The sequence below is a fragment of the Malania oleifera genome, chromosome 7 (assembly GCF_029873635.1).
Source record: "Malania oleifera isolate guangnan ecotype guangnan chromosome 7, ASM2987363v1, whole genome shotgun sequence".
Classification (NCBI taxonomy): Eukaryota; Viridiplantae; Streptophyta; class Magnoliopsida; order Santalales; family Ximeniaceae; genus Malania; species Malania oleifera.
Genome location: NC_080423.1, coordinates 103,464,868 through 103,487,430, shown reverse-complemented (window position 1 = coordinate 103,487,430; position 22,563 = coordinate 103,464,868). Strand labels below are relative to the sequence as shown.

General features: G+C 37.9%; 1 protein-coding gene across 5 annotated transcripts in view; it reads right to left on the bottom strand.

Annotated features, from left to right (window-relative positions):
- The window catches only part of LOC131159724 (polycomb group protein EMBRYONIC FLOWER 2), a 152,894-nt gene that overhangs the window by 103,733 nt on the left and 26,598 nt on the right, over window positions 1-22,563 (bottom strand). For 3 of the 5 annotated variants that reach the window (XR_009137858.1, XM_058114861.1, XM_058114862.1), the window contains exons 4-8: window positions 17,317-17,464; window positions 14,594-14,649; window positions 11,302-11,416; window positions 10,999-11,155; window positions 2,161-2,306 (exon numbers count right to left, since the gene is read on the bottom strand). Coding sequence is in view for 4 of the 5 variants with exons in the window: in XM_058114861.1 (XP_057970844.1) it covers window positions 2,161-2,306; window positions 10,999-11,155; window positions 11,302-11,416; window positions 14,594-14,649; window positions 17,317-17,464 (622 nt within the window). In the remaining variant the exon portion in view is untranslated. The remainder of the gene's footprint in view (window positions 1-2,160; window positions 2,307-10,998; window positions 11,156-11,301; window positions 11,417-14,593; window positions 14,650-17,316; window positions 17,465-22,563) is intronic. The other 2 variants (XM_058114860.1, XM_058114863.1) reach the window with 1 other exon arrangement.

The window sequence follows — 22,563 nt, the reverse complement described above, 5'->3', positions numbered from 1 at the left end:
AAAACAACAAACAGCAAAGCAAAAGATTTCTTTCCTTACTTCAGCCCACATTTATTTTCTTATATTTCAATTCATTATTTTGTACAGTTAGCATATATGTAGTTTACGTGTATAGGGCTTGGCAGATTATAGTTTACTTGTATAGGGCTAGAATCATGCTAGACCTTATTTACTTTCCATGTATAGCATTCTTGTAAAGTCTATATATAATATACAAAAATCAAGGCCAATTCATTCGGCCATTCACAAAATAATTGACACAACACGCTCTCTCAGATACTTGAGAAGCATAAATCTATTAAGGAGCAAGAAAATCAATCTTTGCCCAAACCAGATACAAAGGCAAATATTGACTCCTGAAGATCAGGACATTCCTCTCCAACCAAATGCATCAAATCACAGCAGAAACTGATCTAAAGCAAGCAAGAAAACCAACCATTCTACAAACAAACCAAAAAACCTATCTACATTTTCCGACCAACAAAACAAAGCAACTAAAGATAAGAACAAGATTCACCACTACCAAGCCATATCAAACAAATATCAGGAGACAATAGCTTAACATAGTTCTCTTTAAATTAGCTTCTGGCCACTAATATCTGAAATACAAAGCCAACCCGATTTCAGTGGAGCACAAGTAATTTTGTTTTACACAATCACCTCACGACAATCCATTCTCAACATCCATACAGAAATAAATCAGAAAGATGATGAAAGCAAAATTGCCATCATAACTCAGTAGCAGTGTAGCGAGGGTGTAAGGCAAGGCATAAGCCTTACGACATTGAAGCATAGCCCTTTTGGGAATTTAATTTTAATATAAATATATATATACACACACACAAAAAAAAAAACTAAAAAATATAAATTTTACTAGATAAATTATTTCCAACACTTCAATTTCATATAACTCCATAATTTTTTCCAACACTTCAAATTCATAGAACTCCAGTTGAAATTGTAAAGTTACAGCCATTGGAATATCCAAATAATGAGTTACCTGTTCAGCCAGTAAAAAGGGAAATGAAAAACACATGTTCCTTGAGAATTCTAGGTCCCACGCATTTACCCAAACTTCAGTCTTCAACCCTCATCTCTCTCACCCCTCTCTCCCTCTCGCGCGCTCTAATCAAGTGTGAAATACCGAAGGGCTCATCAAGGTTTCACAAATCAGGTACCATCATAGGTCATCTTGCTTGTTTTTCCAAACCAGATTCAATCATATTTCAGCAATCGTAGAAACTGACCAAAGAAAGAGAAGGGCCAAGAGAGATCAACAGAGAAGCTGCTTGTGTGCGACCATCTGACGATGCAAAGTGTGGTCAAGGGCAGTTCATCAGTTGATTTTCTTCCCTTTCTGGGTTTCTGGCCTGGAATTTACGAGCAATGTCAATGGGGCTTCAAGCCCTGACCAGTCTTCTTTTTTCTTATTTTATGTTTCTGAACAAAGAAAGAGAAGGGCCAAGAGAGGTCAGCAGAGAAGCTGCTCATGTGCGACCATCTGAGAGTGCTAGAGGGATTGAAGAGGGCAGTTCATCGCTTGAGTTTCTTTCCTTTCTGAGTTTCTGGTCTGAAATTATAAGCAATGAGGCTTCAAGCCCTAACCAGTTTTCTTTTCTTTATTTTATGTTTCTGAAGAAGTCGTGTTCACTCTTCCCAATATGTGCATGCTTTTTCTGGCGAGGCATGAAAGGCACACCTTTTTCTCTTGGGTGTACACCTCACAGAAAAATGCATGCACCTTTTAGGATTTGCACCTTTTAAAATGCGCCTTCATGCATTTTGGCCAAAAAAACACCCTGGGGTGTGCATCCAAAACACCATTGAAAACACTGCTCAGCAGTATTAAGAAATGATAGAATGATGTAGGGCCGTAGGGGTGAACTTAAAAGTTAAAATCATTTCTGCACATTTTATCAAAATCCAAGGAGAAAACTAGATATCATTTAAACCAGTATGCCCATATCTATAATGAACATATTGCAATTGTTCAGAAGAAATAAGTTTTAGGATGCAGAGCTACTGGTGGAGGCCACCAATCTGTCCTTGTGCACATGGACATTGGTGGTTAACTAGTTAACAGTTATTTTAGCGCCCTTTTTGCAAAAATACACAGGTATATGGTTCATAGAATAGGACATGCTTCTGCTGCTAACATACCTTCACAAAGCAGGACTGCATCTCAACAGTGGACATCATCTCAGCTCTCTGCCCCAAACTGAAGCTTGGAGAGCTCTCCCATGACAAATATAGTGATTCAATGGGTAACCTGCCCCATAAACAGTAACCTCCAAAACTTTCTGTCACTTCAAAACAAAATTAAAGTAAGAAATCATCGTGCATGAGGAAAGAATAAGAAAATTAAAATAACAAAGCAGATTTTTCAGTTGGAAGAAATTTAGGGAGAACAATCTGACAAAATCATAGAAAAGGGAACAAGATGTCCCCCAACAAACGAAAATTTAAACAAGATACATCAAATCTTCTGCAAACTGTTCAAAGAAATACCTCAAAAACCACCAAAGCCTAAGACAGCCTAAGAAAAACACTGTGCCCCAAAGCAAATAGCAATGCATAATCTTTTTATAGAAAAACAAATTTTATTAATGAAAAGGAGACATAGAGGTGGAGGATACAAAGTGTCCTCATAAAGGAATAATATTACAAAACCTGGTCATTGAAGATTATCTAATTCCCCTCTTCGCATAAACCCAAGTAACAACAAACTAAACACACTGCTGCAACACTACCCTTGTGTACTCTCCATAACACCAAAAAATTTCAACTTTAAAAGTAACCACCATTTGCTCGGCTCACTACATGTCCCTCCAAAATAGTGAACAGCTTACACTAATGATTTGTAGCGATTTGGCAATGACAAAACAAATGATCACTCATCTCATTGGAAGCTGAACACATCATGCAAATGTCAAGACAGTGTGCCTTGCAAGGCCTTCTCACCATCAACAAGCTACAAATATTACCTTTTTGAGAAACAAAATTGGGATAAACACAAAAATTAATTAACAGCCTTGGAAACACAGAACACAAACATCTGTAGAAAAAGCTTTAAAAGGGTCTCCTCGTTAGTATTTATCCTAACCAAGCACCAAAAAAGCCCTAATTTTTGCAGGAGTCTTAATTTTCCAGATCATAGTGTGTAAAGAAATCTCATACCAAATAGAATCATGAAAAAGATGCTCCAAAAATAAACACAAAAAAAAGCCGCTGAATCATCCAAAACCCTAACCCTGCGACCATTTATAGAAGCATGGGAAGCATCAACCACCCCATAGAGCCAGGCAAGATCAGTTGTTTGTTTCTCTCACATTCGAATTCTTTCAAAATAAAAATTCAATTTTCAGGGGAGAAACTGAACTTTTTGCTGGTCTGGGAGAAGATTCATTACCTTGCATTGCTTTGATGTGTTGGCTATGGATACCTTAAAGGAGTGAATTTCTTGGATATTCAATGGGATTGGCTCTACTTGCTGGCTTGATTTTGTGTGCTGTTTCTTTTTTTATTTCTTGTTATGCTATCTTTGTATTTTCTATCTGGTTTGGTCCAGATTATTTCTAGGAGGATGTCTAATTCTCCGTTTTGTATATTACTAATCTTCTAATGAAATGTTTTCTTTGCCAAACAAAAAAATACAAAGAAACAAGATTCTCTTAGAAACCAAGAAAGTAGAAATATGAGCATTATAGCAACTCAAAATCCAATATGCCAACGAGCATAAGCAATACAAAAAGTAGTATCAGTTCAAAGCTTGTCCCAAATACAAACTCTCACCCCATTACCAGCACAAAGTCTAACATAAGGAAAAAAAAAGAGGGGGTAAATCTCAGAAATAAATTTTCAAGCACTCACCTGAGTTCCATTAATTAAAAACTTTGACATCCCAGTCATTCTGATGGATCTTGAGCCTCATATTTGCTGCAAATGGCCTTATGCCAATGAGATTCAAGCTCCAAATGAAAACACCGGGCAATATTTCTTGAAACAAGATTTCCCACCCTTATACTTCTGTATACAAACCCTATCCCAAGTTTCCAACCATCCAAATGATCCCTCATTCTCGCCCACTCCTGACCAAAAAAAAAATTCCTCATCAATTAATCTAGGTATCTAACCTCTGAGCAATACTCACATCTCTAAAGAGCAACAAAAAAAAGTGGGAAAATAAGACTGTGAAGGCTAAATCGAAGTGATACACCTGTCTATGACCAATATCCCAGCAACTTTCTCAACAACAGGACTCTAAAAGGACACAACTATAGGGTTACCCCCAGAAGAGACATCCAAATGTGAAATAGGATAGTTATTTGCAACAGATACTGCCATGACTGCAAACCGGGTTAAAACCGCCTATCCTAAATTAATACCAACCAGCCCCGTAATCCTTAAGCTTAACTTGCAATAGAAAGTTAGAACATTAGCAAAACAGCCTATCTCATCAGAAACGAAAATAACTGTGTCATCAGTGAACTTTAAATAATTAAATAATAGAAAATCACATCCACATAACCACTCAAAGACCCTCCACTGCACTTCTCTCTGCTCAACACTGATCATCCCACTAAGAATATCAACCACTATAGTCAAAAGAAAAGGAGATTTAAGGATAACACTTGGGAATCCCCCTTAAAGCAATAAACAGGACTTAGGCTCACCATTAACTACAACTGCAAATGCTGAGAAGAAAACGCCTAATACACCCACTCCATCTTGGATCAAAACCGTTCACCATTAACTACAACTGCAAATGCAGAGAAGAAGACCCCTAATACACCCACTCCATCTTGGATCAAAACCGTTCCTCTCTAACACCCTATCAAAGAACCTCCAACAAACTTGGTATTAGGACTTATCAGAAGTAAGCTAAAAAAACAAACCCTTTCCTCCTGTTGCGTTTAACATCCTCCACGACTTAACTAGCCATTAAAGCAACATCCAAAATTTGACAGTGCTCTAAGAGCTCATTTAATTTATTCACCAGCACTTCTGCTAAGATCTTATACACACTTCTCAGCAAAAATATGGACCAAAAACCCCTTACCTCGATGAATTTATCTTTTTTGGACAATAACGTAATAAAGGTCGAATTAACACTCCCTCCCACTATCCCATTGACAAAGAACTCAAAAAAAAAAAAATCTCAATAAATCCTCCTTGGATATTCCCAACATATCTTGGAAGAAAGAAAGCAGATCTATCCAGACTCAAATCACTTGCTCTCCCTTTCTCAAACGCATAATTATGCTGCTTTCCCTGCTACAATAGGAACCTATCCACACTTTCTAAGGAAAACCTACCAGCATACTCTTCTGAGTACAACTCTATAAATCAAACAGGTTACCCCATCAAAAATTAAATTCAAGTGTCTAATCACCTCACCCACATCATTCTCTAACTCCTAATTGGAACTCCTATATTCTTTACCACTAGCAACTCTATGGAACTTTCTAGTGTTGCAATCAGCTTCTTTAACCCACTTCAACTTAGATTCCTCCAACTAATCTCTTCCTTCAAAAGAATTTCATCAAACTCAATCAACAACTCCAATCTCAAAACCGCCTGAACTTCAACATACTCCCCTCCTCCAACATGACAAGATAAGATAACTCCTAACGCCAAATCCCCAGAAACTCGTTATTCTGAACCTCTAACTTGTCCTCAACATACCTTAACTACTTAATTGTTAGAAGAGAATATGTTATTTTAGGTGGTGTTAGCGGGGGTATTTCTGCCATTCATGCTTTTCTCATTATTAATATAGTTCTGGCCCCTGTTTGTATGCTCTAGGAGAACTACCAACTTGGCTTCTCCTTCATCTCTCCTCTTTTCCATCTCTAACCCTACGTGCTGTATTTTTGAAAAAAAATCTTCAAATTCTTTTTCCAATTTAAAACATTCATTAAACACACTCTCTCAACTATGGTTTTAAAAAACCATAATGGTCTGTGTAATGGTAACAGTCGTAGCATAACGGTCGCAGCCATCACACACATTACATGACGGGTAAAAGACATTGTGTCCATGAATTCATTTTTTTTGCATTGGCAAACTGGTTAAAAACATATAGACTCACATGATTTAATCCCAACCACTCACAAATAGGGCTACAAACGAACCAAGCTCAGATTAGTAAGGACTTGTTCGGGCTCGTTTATTATCTAAATGAGCGAGTCCCAAGCCCAATTTTTTGGCTCGGTTTGTAAACAAGCCGAGCGTGAGCACAGCCAGGCTCAGCACATTTTGGCTCATGAGTGGCTTGATAACGGGCTCATTAATAGGCTAGTTAAACTGGCCAAATCCCAAGAGTTAAATATTGGCCCAACCACCCAAGGATAAAACGAGCAAATCTCAGCCCAAATTAATGAAACCGGTCCATATTAATTCAGCCCAAATTATGAAACCTAGACGATGAAATAGGGTTCAAATGTAAAGCATATTTTCTTGGTTGCCCCTCTAGCCCTCCTCTATAGTCACGAATCACACAGTGTCGATGCCTAGGGCTTCTACGCACTGCGCTCACTGAACGCAGTACACGGCCTACGGCTTCACCTTTTGGCCTTCTCCAGTTCGGTAATTCTCCGTTTGTTCTGCAAGGGCATTCTCTTGAATCATCATTCATTGACCATGAAGTCGTGAAGGAGATCATCCTTTGGCCTACTCCTTCACCCTTCGACGTATGCCTTCACCCTTCGGCCTTCTCCATTCCTTCCACTCTTCTATGAACAACGACAAAGAACAATCATCGACCAAAAAGGAGATCGGCCACCACGAAGGAAGAAAGAGATCATCCACGAAGGAGATTAACAATCAATCATAGATCACTCGAGGATTAGAGCCCTGGAATCGCAGATTTGTAGTCAGAACCACATTTTCCTCATGGTTGCGACTCTCAGGCATCAATTTGTGGTTTGAACTGAGATTTTTCTTGAGCTAGTTTGATTGCTTTTCAGTGCGGTCATCGTTCTTGAGCTGTTTTGATTGCTTATCCGATTGTTTTCCCATGAAAATTTGTATTTTAAGTAAATCATATCCTTAAATTATTTCCCAGGCAATTGTTCCAATTCCAAGGATTTGTAATATTACCAAATCCATTGCATCCAACAATTTTCTTGGATGAACACCAATAAATCCATTTCTTGATGACTTCATTGATATGAGTTTAGTCTAATTGTAGTTTTCTTGGAAGAACATTAATAGATTCAAAGAAAAAGATGAAAATTGTTATTATTACATCATTATATATAATCTCAACCCAAGCTCGAGCTCGAGCCCGAGCCAATATTTTTATTCTCGAGTTGAGCACGATCATGACTTTCTAAGCTCGAACCGAGTTGAACCCAAACCTGAACCTAAGCCCGAGCCGAGCTCCCATCTCTCCGAGCCAAGCCTGACCATGCCGAAGCTCGATTAGGCTCGGCTCGTTGGAGCCCTCCTCACAAAGGAGCAACCTTAACGTTGACCCAAGGCCTGCCCACCATGTGTTATTTTTTTTAATAATAAAAGAAAATTTCATTAATAGAATAAGAATATATAGTTAGGAGAATAAGAGATCTCCTTAACAAAGTCTAGAAAATCCAGATAAAAAACACAAAAGAACAATCTATAGACTAAGAACAAAAGAGAAAAATCCATCACAAACTAATATTCCAACACATAACGTCAATCGCACTGAATATTAGAAAAGCTCACCCCCTTAAAATTCCCTTCTCCCACACACCAAAGAGAAACCAAATAATGTATCTTCTCCCAAACCAAAAACTGAGCCGACTTCTTCCCTAGGAAAATGCGTGCATTATGCTCCATCCACGCCCCACCCACCCCCCCCCCTCCCCAAAAAAACAGAAAACAAAAAAAAAAAAACATATCTCCAAAGCGCTGCCATTTCCTTTTCCCTGCTGAATCCAACAAAAGTCACTGCCGAAAAATCCTCCATTGTCTTTGAGCTCATTCAACATTCTCCTAAATCCCAAATAACTTATTCCAAACACTCCAAACATAGTCACAATGAATGAACAAATGTGATGATGATTCTGAACAATTAAAGCAAGGGAACACATATGTTTGGAGATATAGCCCTCAAAGGTCTCCTAACCTGCAGCAAGTTATTGGTATTAATTCTGTCAAGCACAACCAACAAAATAAAAGCCTTAATTTTAAAGAGGACTTTGGCCTTCCAAATGGAACTATAGAGAGGAAAAGAAAAAATCGACCTATTCAAAAAGTCGTAGAAGGATTTGCACAAATAAACCCTTGAGGGATCCAAAGACCGAGACCGCCTATCCTCCTCTAAAGAAAATGACAATTATTCAACAAGACTAGCAAAGAGGATAGCTAACCCATCTCCCTATCATTTAACAATCTACGGAAGTGGAGATCCCAAGAAGGCAAAGGACCACTTGGATCAACAACAAAAGAATAAATGGGCTCATCCTGCCCTGAGCTTAGGCGAAAAAGGTGAGGAAAGGAGGTGGACAAAACTACATTCCCCAACCAAGGATCTTTCCCAAATTGGATTTTACTACCTCTACCCACCAGGAATTTAATATGGAGAATGAATAGCAATAGAACGCATTTTTGTCTCCAAACTAATGAGAGAAAAATTTATTTGTTTAAATGCTAGTTATTAACAAATACATACTAAACACCAAACAAAATAAACAAAGAAATGAACTTTTTTACAAAATATTACTAAAGGATTCAAAAACCTATTTTAGTCACTCACAACCAATCTAATAGTGTAATGGCTCATAACAATCCGTAATTGTTGTTACCATACCATAACGGACCACAACGATTGTTACTATTGTGAATCAGAGGACCTTCGAGATATCACCATGTAACGATCTCAAAAGACACTGACACCATAAGGGTTGTCATGTGTTGATTTTTAAGAATATGCTCCCAACCCTCCAAAACACAATACACATACAAATACATAAGAAAATCAACAAACCGAAGATTAGCAGCGACATATCCTTAAACCTATATGGAGTACAACCCCACATCAACTAGACTCAAGAATACGAGGGCAATGATCCAACACCACCTTCCAAGGATCAAGGTTGTTCAAGGCATTGTGTTTGCTTGTGACCACTTGTCTTGTGCACATTGGGTTGGTAACCATTAAACACTAGTGTGGATTTTATTCCTTGGGTAGAGTAATGCCTCGATAAGGGTAATATGACTCCTCAATCACATTGATCTCTCCTAGCACCAGAGTGAGGCTAGCATAGAATTCTCTTTAGGAGAGGATGAACATTCATCAATCTTGTAAAACTCACTAGCTATTGTAAATGTGTTTAGCCTACTTACCTTTCTAACTGAACATATGGTTCCTAATACATGAATTACATTGTTTTACAATTTACTGCTGGACTCTCGTGTTTACTTTCAGGCTTGCTTACTGCTTCCTCTTAATTTGTACTCATTGGTCAGGAACATGTTCTTGTGCTGAGTTTGTGGTATACTTCTAGCTAAGAAATTAAGCTTGTGTTCTACAAGTAGTGTGCATGACCCTTCATATGTTGTAATGTGTTCGTCCAATGAAACCACCCTTGGTAAAACATCCAAAGATAAATTAGATAAAGCATCCTCTTGCTCATTCATAATTGCAACCAGGAATAAAGAGCCCAATTGGAACAAACAAGCTAAAAGTCAGCATTATACACCTCAAAATCTCTCCAATTCCAATCCCTAACAAACTCATCAAAGCCCCACTTACTCACGGTAATCCTAGTTCATCCTACCTTTTCATGAAAAAACTTACATTAAAATCAACACCTACAACCAGAGAGGAAAATACAGCCCAAAATTATTAGAAAATTATAGGCAAAGAAAGTTCCTAAGGCAAGGACAAGAGTAACCATGTATGGATGTAAACCACAACTAGCCCTAGGGCTGCAGATCATCCCAACCAAGATCCCTAATAGTATCACCAGTACCCAACAATGAGAAGTCATGCGCCGACTTCTCTGACCTCTTTGCCACCCTAATTAGCATCATTAAAGGGGGCGCAAAATAAAGAGCTGACTTCAAAGAGGATTGAGGAACACCAATAAGATTGATGTAGCCTCCCAAGGAAAAGAAAGCCCTGATCCAACCCTCCACCTATTCCAATTTGCTCCACAACAGAATCCTAAAACAACCCAAATCTAGGGTTGTCCCCACTCCACCCCCTCCCCCTCTCCCTCTTTAAAAAAAAAAAAAAACATAATAATAAAAATAAGTATTAAAAAAAGTAGAAGAAAAAGAAGAAGACAAAGACCCAGCTAACAAAAAACAACCAGCACTAAACTCTTCAACCACTCTCAAACCTAAGACAATTCCCATAATCCCACTTGGCCAAAAGTGTCTCAAAATTCTTAAGCACGCGCATGTTTCATCGTCATCATCACTTGCAAACAAGAAGAAGAAGAAAAGGCCCAGCTAACAAAAACGACCAGCACTAAGCCCTTCAACCACTCTCAAACCTAAGACAATTCCTATAATCCCACTTGGCCAAAACCGTCTCGAAAGTCTTGTGTGCGTGTGTGTGTGTTTCATCACCATCACTTGCAAACCGCAGTTATTCTCCCAACCTTCATTCCCTCAATAATCCACAAATTTGAGGTGGCAACATCATCCTACTCTTCACAAAAACCAACATAAATGCCTAAAGATTATTGAAAGGACATCTTAAGAAATAGAAGATAATGTGTCTAAATTTCAAAGGTTTAAGGTCAACAAATATAGCCAAATGTGAATCAATTTTTCAAGGCAGATTAAGAAAATATATCTAAAAGAAAGGTTAAGCAAGGACAAACAAGTTCACTAACTAAAGCACACCAAATATGAAGAAGAAAATGTCATATATTCATATATAAAGATCATAAAACTCAGTTCCACAAAAAAAAAATAATAAAATAATAAAATAAAAATTATATTTCATATTTGACATCGGCAGCGATGAAAATATTCAATCAGATATACGCAGTGGCATACCACAGCTGATAAACAAGATCGTGAGAGAGGCATATTTGACCTCCGCTGCAAGCTTACTAAACTCAGGGAGTATAAAATTAGCTTCAGCTCGATTTCTCTCTTCAAGATCAGAAATGGTCAAGACACATGCTCGAGTGAAGCGATAGACTGCAGAATACTGTCAACAAATTGTTTCAGAGAACGCATATTAAATATTCAACACAGCAAACACGCTAATACACGCACACAAGCACATCTGCACAGACAGTCATGCCAACACAAACTAAAATATGTTGGATTAAAGAAAAAACGAACACTTCCTACCTCTGAAATTTCAATGTCAGAAACCGGTTTTGCTAGCAAAATGTACAAAGGAAACAAGCCCTGTGCTTGCAATCCATCATTCATAGTCCCTGACAGAGAAACCGTCATTTGTATCCTACAAATCCAGCCAACAGCAACCCAATAAGTTCCTAAAAATAGACCTTACTTACATCCAAAGCAAAATTGATAGCAGTCAGCCCAGCATCCACAAAGCATTACAAAGTGTAATTCAATCAGTGCCATTTAAACTAGGGAAGGAATGGAATAACAATTGTATAGAAATACAATAGTTCATGAAAAATGCAGTGCTATTCTAAGGCAAATGACCAAAACAAGTTCTTATTCCAAATTGAAATAGATTAGAAATAGATATTCCCATTGTCAGATTGGGGAATAATTATTCCTCAACTACTCCATACAAGTTCGAATGTATCTGGCTTTACATCATCATTTGCCTTAGAATAGCAATGAATTTTTTATGCAAATTATTATATTCCCATAAAATTGTTATTATATTCCCATCCTACTCCATTTTGTGAAATGCGAACTAAACATACCCTTACAGAGTTGAAGTAATTAAACGATATTTTCAATAAAAAAAATTATATAAAAATTTGATCAGCAAAATAATATGTACAAAAAATGGAGTGAAAACAGATAAATCAATAATCAGATCAAATCATGCACAAGCAATGGTCTGATATGATGCATGCATTTCACCAAAGTTGATTCTTTATCTACACTGATTATTAAAAATGGTAAATGTCCACAAAAATATTAAATCACATTTTGATGTGTTATTTCTACTTGTTTTGATTCTCATTTATTGTTTTTTTTATTCACTTTGGACTCGACTCTTCTCCCCTGGAGGAGTTTCTGAGTCTCTTAGGTGGTGCTTGGACAAGTCTTGTTCATCAGTTTCTTGTTAGCTCTCCTGGTGAGTGGTATATACAACATTGAAGTCTGCAAATCATGAAAGGAAATCATGACAATTTGTTTGATTTCTTTGGTGTTTCTGTACAGGGCATCGAGCATGTGTCAAGGTTGTTTGTAGGGCAAGGAAAGAGCTTCAACTAGTTGTCCTTGATCATCTCGAGCTTTACTACCATGTTTCTTGGCAGCTGTTGTGTTATCTTCTTTTTGAAAACACTAAATTACTTGGTCTTTCATGTGCTAGTGTAATGGCCTCATAATATAATTACTATCAATACTTCCTGCCCTCCTGGACATGGATATGGAATTAATACAAATGAAGAGCAGTTTTTACATCTATTAAGGCTTGACATACATTGTTGGCTCATAACCTAACAGCTTAAGCTTTTAGGTAAAGTTGTAATTTGACATGATATCAGAGCCATGGTTGCCAGGAGATCCTGGGTTCTAACTAATCTTCTTGTCCGCATTTAATGTAAGTTAAAAATTATTGTATTCCCAAAAATGGGTGTCTTTGTTGTTTGTTTATGTCTCCACATGCAATGAGGCTGCATGAGCGGGGGATTTTGTTGGCCCACAACCTAACAGCTTAAGCTTTCAGGTAGAGTGGTAAGCTGATAACATTGTTATATTTCTCAAAATCCTTTTATATGATGCGTGTAGTTATTACCAAGCAGTATTATTATGATAGTGATACCCATAGAATCAAATATGTTCTGTCAGTTCTCAGTTGTCACAGTGTTTCAGCATGTCAATACAAAATGGGAACAGGTTGTTGCAATCAGACTTAGCCTTCATTTGGCTAAGTATGAAATGATTTGTGTGTCTGCTGAGAAAGAGAGGGGTTTATCTAATACTATTTATTGATTTGGTTTAGCTGGTGAAGTGCTGAAGTCCATTTTCTTATAGTGGCACATATTGAAACTATTTGAATGCCTCGTAGGTTTGGGGTCCAAGTCCAATATTAAGAAGGCAGAAGCAAGTAAGGGGTTGGACCATGTACAGCTAGGAGAGGGATAATTTAGTGGGCAAATGGAAAAATATGGATTACAGGATAAAAGGTTTCTGCAAATATGACAGTTGCAGAAGCGGATAAGAGGAAAAGCTGTGGTTTGTTTTTCCCTTATCATGCGACAGATAATTGCTCATGAGTTTTTCTCAAAAATCAAACAATTGACTTTGGATTGGATGCTAAGCAATTGATCAAGGTTGTTAGATCAGATAATTCTACTGGTCCAGCTAAGAGTCCGCAAGATGGCAAGAATATTGGTGAGGTGGAGTTGCCTAGGGATCAACTTTCAATGAATAATGGGAATAATGATGTGGGAGGTGGTGATTGTGCTAGCATGGTTAAGGATGAAGAATAGTCAGAACTATATTGAATATATGGTGAGCCTTCTTTCAGTGTGCTTGGAAAAAAAGAAATAAGAGGGCCTTCAAAGATTCAACTATTTCGCTTCAGACTTGCAAAGACCAATGGATTGCTACTGTCTCCAGCTGGTTTAGTGGGAAAGTTGTTAATGATCATTATGTAATCCTTGATGTTTGTGACACTCTACAGAGTGGTAGATGTTTTGTACCACGGGTTAGCAACACCTTGATGCCTTGTTAATATTATTTCCTATTTGCTGATCCAAAAAAATAAAATTCTTATCAGGATGCTTCTTCAATTCTTGACTAGCATAGTCCTAAAAGAAAATACAAAGAAATTAAGGATACTATTGCCGCTCTGTCACTAAAACCCCAATTCACAATTGTAATGCCGTGCCTGCCACCATGCAATCTTCTAGCAAGCTGTTTTAAGGAATAAAGATTTCTTTACCCAAATTCACTAGAGAAGGGGGTCCAAAATTATATTTTGATTTGTTCAAAAAAATGGAGAACATCTTTATCCATCAAGGCAACAAACAAGAAAGGGATGGCAGTAGCCCCGGGCAAAAGCTCAAGTGGTAAGGAGGTTCACCAGACAGCCTTGGACAAAGGTGAAGTCTGGGGGGGTTCAAACCCTGCCGCCTGCAGCGCACATCCGCGATTTACCTCTTACATGTTGGCTGAAGGGCATAGCTGGCGTAGGTGTGGGATTAGTCTAGCGCGTAAGCCCAGGACACCCGGCATATCCAAAGAAAAAAAAGAAAGGTATGGCAGCTTGTCCTTTATCCCTAATTCTTGAGTCTTTCTTCTAGATCTTTATTAATTTGTTCTAACAAATTCTCATGCATCACACCTACTAGTTTGCATGTGCTCTTGCACGTGTTTTGTATATATATATGTGCCTGCAGCTTACAATAACCAAAGGACATTTTGAGAAGTCTTTTACAATAATCACTTTAACAAAGAAAAAATAGTTCAAAACTGTTACCTCCTTTTATGCTTCGCTTGTATCTTGTAAAGCAAACATCTTTGGAGAAATGATGGCTGCAAAATAAAATTCGTTTAGTTAGAGTGTTAGACAGTAAAAAGTTAATAAAATCAATCATCTATAAGGTACCTCCATGCACCCGTCATTAAGGGTAACTTTTTTTTATCAGCAAAGATAGTTAAAGACATCAAAATGAAATACATCGCCAAGTACATCACCCAAACTGCAGGCTGTCAAACAACCAAAACAAAAAATAGGACTACATGGATATCAATCACACACAGCCCGTTATGCCAACTAGACACAGTAGCAATCCAACGATCTTTTTTAAAACTCTCCTGTTTCTTTCACTCCATATCGACCAAAAACTGGCAAGGGGAATGACGCAGAAAAGACTTCGTTCTTTCCTTTCTGGTGTGGATACCCCTCCAAGCCCATAACCCATCCTCCACTGTTCTGGCAGCAACTCACAGCTGCCCAATAAGGGAAGTGCAATGTTCCAAAAGCTTCTAGTCCAGGAGCAATGCAAGAGAATGTCCTCAACTGATTCAGCATGATCCATACATAAGTAGAACCTATTGACAAGAGGAGGACCCTTTTCTCGAGGTTGTCAATGATAAGAATTATTCTAAGAGTTGCCTCCTATGCGAAAAAAGCAACCTTTGGTGCAGGTTGCATTCTCCAAATGGGCTTCCAGAGGATTAACTGCTGGCTTCTGCCGGAAAGGTAAGATATTGATAGCAGTATCTGACCGTAAAATTCCCATCTTTGCCCAGGGTCCACTTGGGCGAAGTGGTAGTTCTCTGGCACCAGATTTTATTATGCTACTTTAAAATTATGAAAGATTGTCAATTTCCTAATCGAAGGCATTCCTAACCAGGGGAATGTTCCAAGCAGGCCCATGATCAGTGTGCTTGAGGTGCCTGCCAACAAGGGCATCTGTCACATGCCAAATGGAAGGGTATTTTTTGGCTAAGTGGAGAAATGCCACACCAAGTATTTTGCCAAAAGAAAACAATCTCCCAGATTCCCACTCAAAATAAATGAGAGAGAAGAAATAATCCATCCTCTGCTGATGAGTTTCATACAGCTAACAGCATAAGTTCCGCTCATCTCTTTACAGGCCCAACCATTAAGGTGTAGACCATATTTAGAGGTAATGACTTCACTACAGAAATGGTTCTTCTCCTTCATGAATCTCCAGAGCCATTTCACTAGGAGGGCCGTACTGAAAGTAGGAAGAGATTTAAATCCTAAACCTCCTTTTCGCATAAACTGTTTAACTACTCCCAACTTGAAAAAATGATGTTTAAATTCCTCACTCGAGCTTCCCTACAAGAATATCCTTTGAATACCTTCTAACCACTTAGCAACTCAATTAGGGATAGGGAAGAGAGACAAAAAATAAACCAGGAAGTTGGATAATGTGCCTTTGACAACAGTAAGCCTCCCACCTTTACAGGCGGTTCCTTTTCCAACAGCAAGTTTCCTCTCAAATCTTTCAACAATAGTGTCCTAAACTCCCTTCTCTTTATATATGACACCAAAAAAAGAATGAACACAGCTTACACCCTAACAAGCCCGCAAGGGAATACGTCAAACTACCAGTTTTGTAATGTTCCTTCCGATTCTAAGCCCTTTGAGGATGCCTCCTTCCATAGCTTTATCAATCAGAAGGCTCAACACTTCCATAACCATGATAAACAACATGGGGTAGAGGGGATCCCCTTGTCTCAAACCTCAAGATGAATGGAAAGACTCCAAATGGCAGCCATTGACAAGCATTGAGAAGGAAGGCGTAGAAATACATTGAAAGATCCAACTACACCAAAGCAACCCCAAAGCCCATTCTTCTTAGAATACAAAGGAGAAAATTCCAATTCACAAGGTAAAGCACCTTCTCCATCTCCAGCTTACAAGTTACAAACAACTCCTTTTTCCTCTCCTTACTGTAGGCATCCACAACTTTGTTCGTGATCAAGGTGGCATCCATAATCTACCTGCCTACTGCAAAGGCATGCTACTGCTACCTGATAACTTTCCAAATAGAAATTTTAAGCCTCTAAGCAAGGACTATAGAAAGGAGCTAATAAATGCTGCCAACCAGGCTAAGGGTGCGTTTGCTTCATGAGCTAGTCTTGGCTTGTGAAGCACTTGTAGCCTATGTTTAGCACAAGTGTAGGATAAGACAGATAGAGCTGGCTAATAGGGTTAGGCACAGACTAGCTCAAGCTAAGGGTGTTAAAAAGCCATATAAGATAACATTCAAAAAAATAAATGTGTCCCATCAAACGGACAGGATAATAATTGTATCAAATCCAGTCCAATACTATCAATCTAGTCCAATCCCACAAAACCTTGACCTAGAAACAAATGCATCATAAAAGAATTGACAAACATTCACTCCAGAAACAGAAATTTGCATGGACCACAACTTAATAAGTTTAAAATATCAACATCTTTCAACAAGTCATCTCTAGAGACAGATAAAATAGCTCAAAATCAATAATAATGATCAAACAATCTAAGATCTACTGATCAAGACATACCCAGAAAAGAGCCCCACTCAACACATAGTTAGATTCAAGGCAAAAGCATAATGTATAACCTTAAAGAGCAACCTTTGAGTTTGAGTGCAATGAATTATACAAATTGAAGAAGCAAATAAAAACAGATGCAACAGAAGCAGTTATATCCTTATATTTGCAAATTAGATACATTACATTTCCTATAGCACGACGTTGAAGAATGTTGTAAAGTTCAACAGGTTTGCAATAAATTGAGAGACTCTCTTCAGCTTCAATTTCCTCTTCCGCAGACAAATGTACACGAGAATCTTGGCGGCACATCTGATCTGCACTTCTAGAATAGCTGCAATTGAAAATATAATTATCAGTCACGAAATAGACTAATACAGTGTACTCTGCCATTGGGAAATTTGATTGTTAAATAGATCCAGTAGCAGCACAAAAATTTCGAGGTAGTGTAGAAGACGGTTAACAATGACACTGACTAATCCACCAATTAGAAGCCCACTTCACATGTAGAAAACAGTTTCCTAGGGTTTGTTAAAAAATATAAATCACATCAGAAAAATGTTGAGGCAGTGTAGAACAGGAAGCTGAACAAGGGGTGGATTAATTTGACCCATATGGAAGCCAATTTCAGAAAATAGGGGCAAGGGACTGGTGGATCCTAAGCCATTATGACCATACTTAATTAGTTATGTGAAGGTTTAGCTTTAGGTCATGTTTTAGTTTCTTAACTTTCTTCAATTTAAATTTCTCCTAAAAGTACTTTGTTGGTTTTAGTTTTTCGTAATTGAATTGAAGTTCCAACGATCCCCAACTCCAGCCCCCTAAATCTCTATATAACTCGTGTTCATCATTCTCACTCTAATTCTTCTTCATCACAGTTCTACTTTGAGTCCTTATCTTTTTACTTTAGTAATTGATGAAATTACTAGGAATATCCAAGATGAGATTCCTTGGTGTATGTTGTTTGCAGATGATATCGTGTTGATTGATAATAGTAGGAGCGGAGTGGAATCTAAGCTAGAACTTTGGAGAGCCCACATTAGAGTCTAAAAGGTTTACGATAAGTAGAAATAAGATTGAATATATGAAATGTAACTTCAGTAATGTAAGGAGTAGCAACAAAGAGAAGAATAAACCGGATAATCAAGAGATTAATAGCACTGATAGATTTAAATATCTTGGATCTATTATGCAAGGTGAAGGGGAAATTGAAGAAGATGTAGTACATAAAATTAAGACAGGTTGGGTAAAATGGAGGAGTGCGTTAGGTGTGTTGTGTGATCGTAGTATACCCTTAAAAGTAAAATTTTATAAGACGGCTATAAGGCCAGCTATGCTTTATGGTTCAGAATGCGGGGTAACTAAAAAACAACATATACAAAGAATGAAAGTTGTTGAGATGCGTATGCGAAGGTGGATGAGTGGTTTAACATTAAAAGATAAAGCAAGAAATGAACATATACGCAAAAAAAATTTAGGCATAGCACCAATTGAAAACAAGATAAGGGAGGGACGACTTAGATGGTTTGAGCATTTAAAACGCAGGCCAAGTAGAGCCCCTATGAGGAGGAATGAATTCGTTATGGTTTTTGACATGAAAGGGGGTAAGGGTAGGCCTAAAATTACTTGAAAGGAGGTAGTGAGGAATGATTTAATAGCCCTTAATCTAATAGAGGAAAATGCTTCGGATCAAGTGAATTGGCGAAAAAGTATTCAAGTAGCCTACCCCACCTAGTGGGACTTTAATAGCCCTTAATCTAATAGAGGAAAATGCTTTGGATCAGGTGAATTGGCGAAAAAGGATTCATGTAGCCGACCCCAACTAGTGAGACTTAAGGCTTGTTGTTGTTTGTTGTTTTTTTTTTGGGTTTAGTTTGTAATTGAATTGAAGAACTTATGTTCCCCACCTCCAGCCCCATAAATGCCTGCATCACTTGTGTTCATCACTCCTCTCTCATTCGTCTTCCTCTTTCTCCTATAAATAGTTTGTCGGGTTTAGTTTTTTGTAATTGAATTGAAGTCCCTATGTTCCCCATCTCCAGAATCCTAAATATCTGTATCACTCGTGCTCATCAAGCCCTCTTTCTTCTTCCTCCTTCATCTCTCTCTCCTTTTGGCCATACACAGATCTGACACCCCAACTAAGAAAGAGGTAACAGTAGCACTGAAGAAGGTGTCGGACTAGGTGTGTCATCTTGGAGTTTGTAGAGATGTCACCAAACACTAAGTAGAGCGCTGCAATGGGATCCTGAGGAAAGATATGGAATGGTATCCTAACCCAGTACATGGTTGAAACAAGGGGAAGGAGGTTGGAGGGCCTGCAATGCAAGATGGAAACAAGTGGAACTTAAGAAGCATCTCAACAAGTTGAATAGAGAAGCGTCTAAATAAATTAGCCCCACCACCCTAAAATGAAGAATAAATTGCATTTATAAGGTTGAACGGTTGAATCAGTAAATGACTTTGAGATTAAGCTTTCACCTCAGTCAATGACCATACAAGTAAGCAAGGATACAGCCAGGGCTTTAAACCTAGCTTGGTCATTAAATCAATAAATATACTAGGTCAGTTCAACTAGTCAAATTGATGGTTCAATAAGTTAGGCAGACAGATGATATAAACATAATAAGCATGTGCTCACGCATGTGACATTCAAGACAGCCAAATTTCTTTCTCCAAACAAACCTACACAAATGAGAACAAACGAAGGACAAACTCTGCAAAATCCATTTTATTGCCAAAACAAGAGCAACTTGTCTCATTCTTCTTGATAAAAACCACAAAAGCTCCGACCCTCATCCTCCATAATCTCCCTTATTTGTACTAATTACTGAAGATTCTTCTCCAGCATGGCCGTCAATCAATATCATGGTATATGAAACAGAGAGGATAGCATCACAAAAGAGAGAGTTTAAAAGTCTTAGGTGGCCTGGTTTTCCCTCTCGTCCCCCAAAAGGTCTATAGTTTGGAAATTCCCCTTATCCCCAGACTCCCCATGGCACACTAGTAACTTGAAGTTTGTAGGCTGTAGCAACAGGGTAGAATGTAAACTTTGATGAAGAAGCATTACTGCTCAGCCCAAGTCTTTAAGCCAAAGAGTTTGAAGGAAACTTAAGAGTATTTGTATTATCTCATTATCATTAACAAAAGAATTTGGAACAGCAGAAAAAGCCCCCCAACTGATATTGAAAAAGGTCCTTGTCCTTTTGCCTCTCTTATCAAGAATAATACGATGCTTGTCCAGTAATGAAACCTTTAAGTTATGCCCTCCTTCCTCCTCATCAGAGCCCCAATTGCCTCCCCTAAATCAGACTCGTCATCTCAGGGTGACCATCTACAGTGATTGGCAAACCCCACTAGCCCGGTCATCCCCAGCTAATCAATCAGTAAATCTACTTCCCCTAATTCATAAGAGGATAATGAGTCATCCTTCTCCTAATCTGAGTCAATGGGTAGCTTTATGCAACCAATTTGACAATAATATTTCCTTACCTTTAATCATAAAGTCGATGCATGAGCTCTCATCTGCAACTTTACTCACTCATACACTTCCGACAATCTGCACAGATACTTTTTCGCAAGATCACAACGCACCTTCTTCCTTTCATCTGTTCTCCAATGACCTGCAACCTTCAGCCTCTGAATTCTCTGCTTCATATCCAATTGTATTTCTAACTTTGAACTGATGCAGGAGAAGGTTCAAGCTCCTACAAATGGGCTTAAACTCTTAGGGAAGGCCCCTAGCCAATGTGGACCCAAGTAAAATAAGACCACACTTAAAAAGGTTTATTCTGATGAATTTTCGTGGTACAAACCCTAGGCCCATCAAACCTTGCTTCCAAATTGGTATTTGCTGCAGTGCCTTGGGCCCAACCCAATGTTTTGAAGCAGGCCTTAACATTCTACCCTCGATATTGAAGAGGTTTCCATCCCCCGGACGAAACTTAGGGGGCCTAAGGACATGGTTCTGGCCTTCTCCGCCCATGATATTTGAAAATTTTTCAGGTTCTTCTAGCTGCATCCCTGATTTCTAGCCTAGACTTTCAAGGCGTGCGAACTAGAATCCAATGCCTCAACGGGGATGGCTATCAAAAATGTATTTATTGACCTTTACCTTGCACTTTCATTGGTTCTACAAAGTTGCCAATAACATTTTTTTTACCTAGGTATGGTTAAGTTCACTTAATTATTATCAATTAATTGGTTTCTAGCTAATCCTAGGGTCCAAGAAGCCAATAGTCGATGGTCTACGTACCAAAGCCAAGTTCGGGAGTATGGTTGTGCGAGTGGAAGGTACTAGCACTCTCTACACACCTGTCCTTTTGAATAGAACCAACCAAACCATGTATAATCACCAACACAGTAATTGTATTTCATTTCATTTTTATTGTCTTCCCTTTAAATTTTGTTCTGACTTGCATTCCCACTATATTCTGATTTGGAACGCAAGGCTTCCACCACCTCAAGAAAACCGAAAGAGGGTGCTATTGTGTACCCCTATGGCATCCATCGTCGAATTGATTTATTAAAGTGTTTTTATTGAACTCAATTTACCCACAATCATCAAAAGAACCTGAGAGTCATATTAAAGAATCATTAAAGCATTTTACTCATTAAAAAAAGCCTCGAAATTTAAGCATCTCATACGGCACATGAAGCAAGAAATCAAGTGACCATGAAATAAGCCAAATAGGGCACGCATGCACAAACAGGCCAAATCATGCATCAAAAATCATTCAATAGGAACCAAATGGCACTAATGAGGGACCCTAATGCATTCAACACACTCAGAAGAGCCAAATACAGCTTTATGTACAAAAGGGGAAACCCCCATATGATTTTTAACCCTTTGCTTGTTTTTTTTTTTTATAGCTTTTTTGGACATTTTTGAAAGTCAAATCTAAAGTGGAGAACCCCTAAGATTCAAGCAAAAGATCGAAAAACAACCATAAAACTTTAAGGAATTTATTTACCTCTTTTGCAATTTATTTTTTTTTTTTTGGATTTTTCATTAGTTAATAACAAATAAAAACAAATAATATATCATATTAAGAAAAAAAAACTGAAAATAAAACTGCAAATTTAATTGTAAAAAAAAAGCCATTTCTTTATTTAAAAGAAAATAATTTTTTTGTATAATGAAATGTATTTTTTTAAGAAGCAAATAAAAGATAAAATTAAAATATGGAAAATTAAAATAAGAAAAACCTATGAAAATTATCCAAAATTTCAAAAAGAGATGTTCCCTTATTTTTACACATTTTTTGGGGATTTATTGCAAAAGAAAAATATTTTAAATGAATTTTTAAATTTAAAATAGAAAAAATAAAATGAAATAAAATAAGGAAAAACAGATCCACTAGTCCAAGTGAACCAGTCGACCATTTCAATTTAGAATTTAAAGAACTCACATGGGGCACATGCCTACACCCC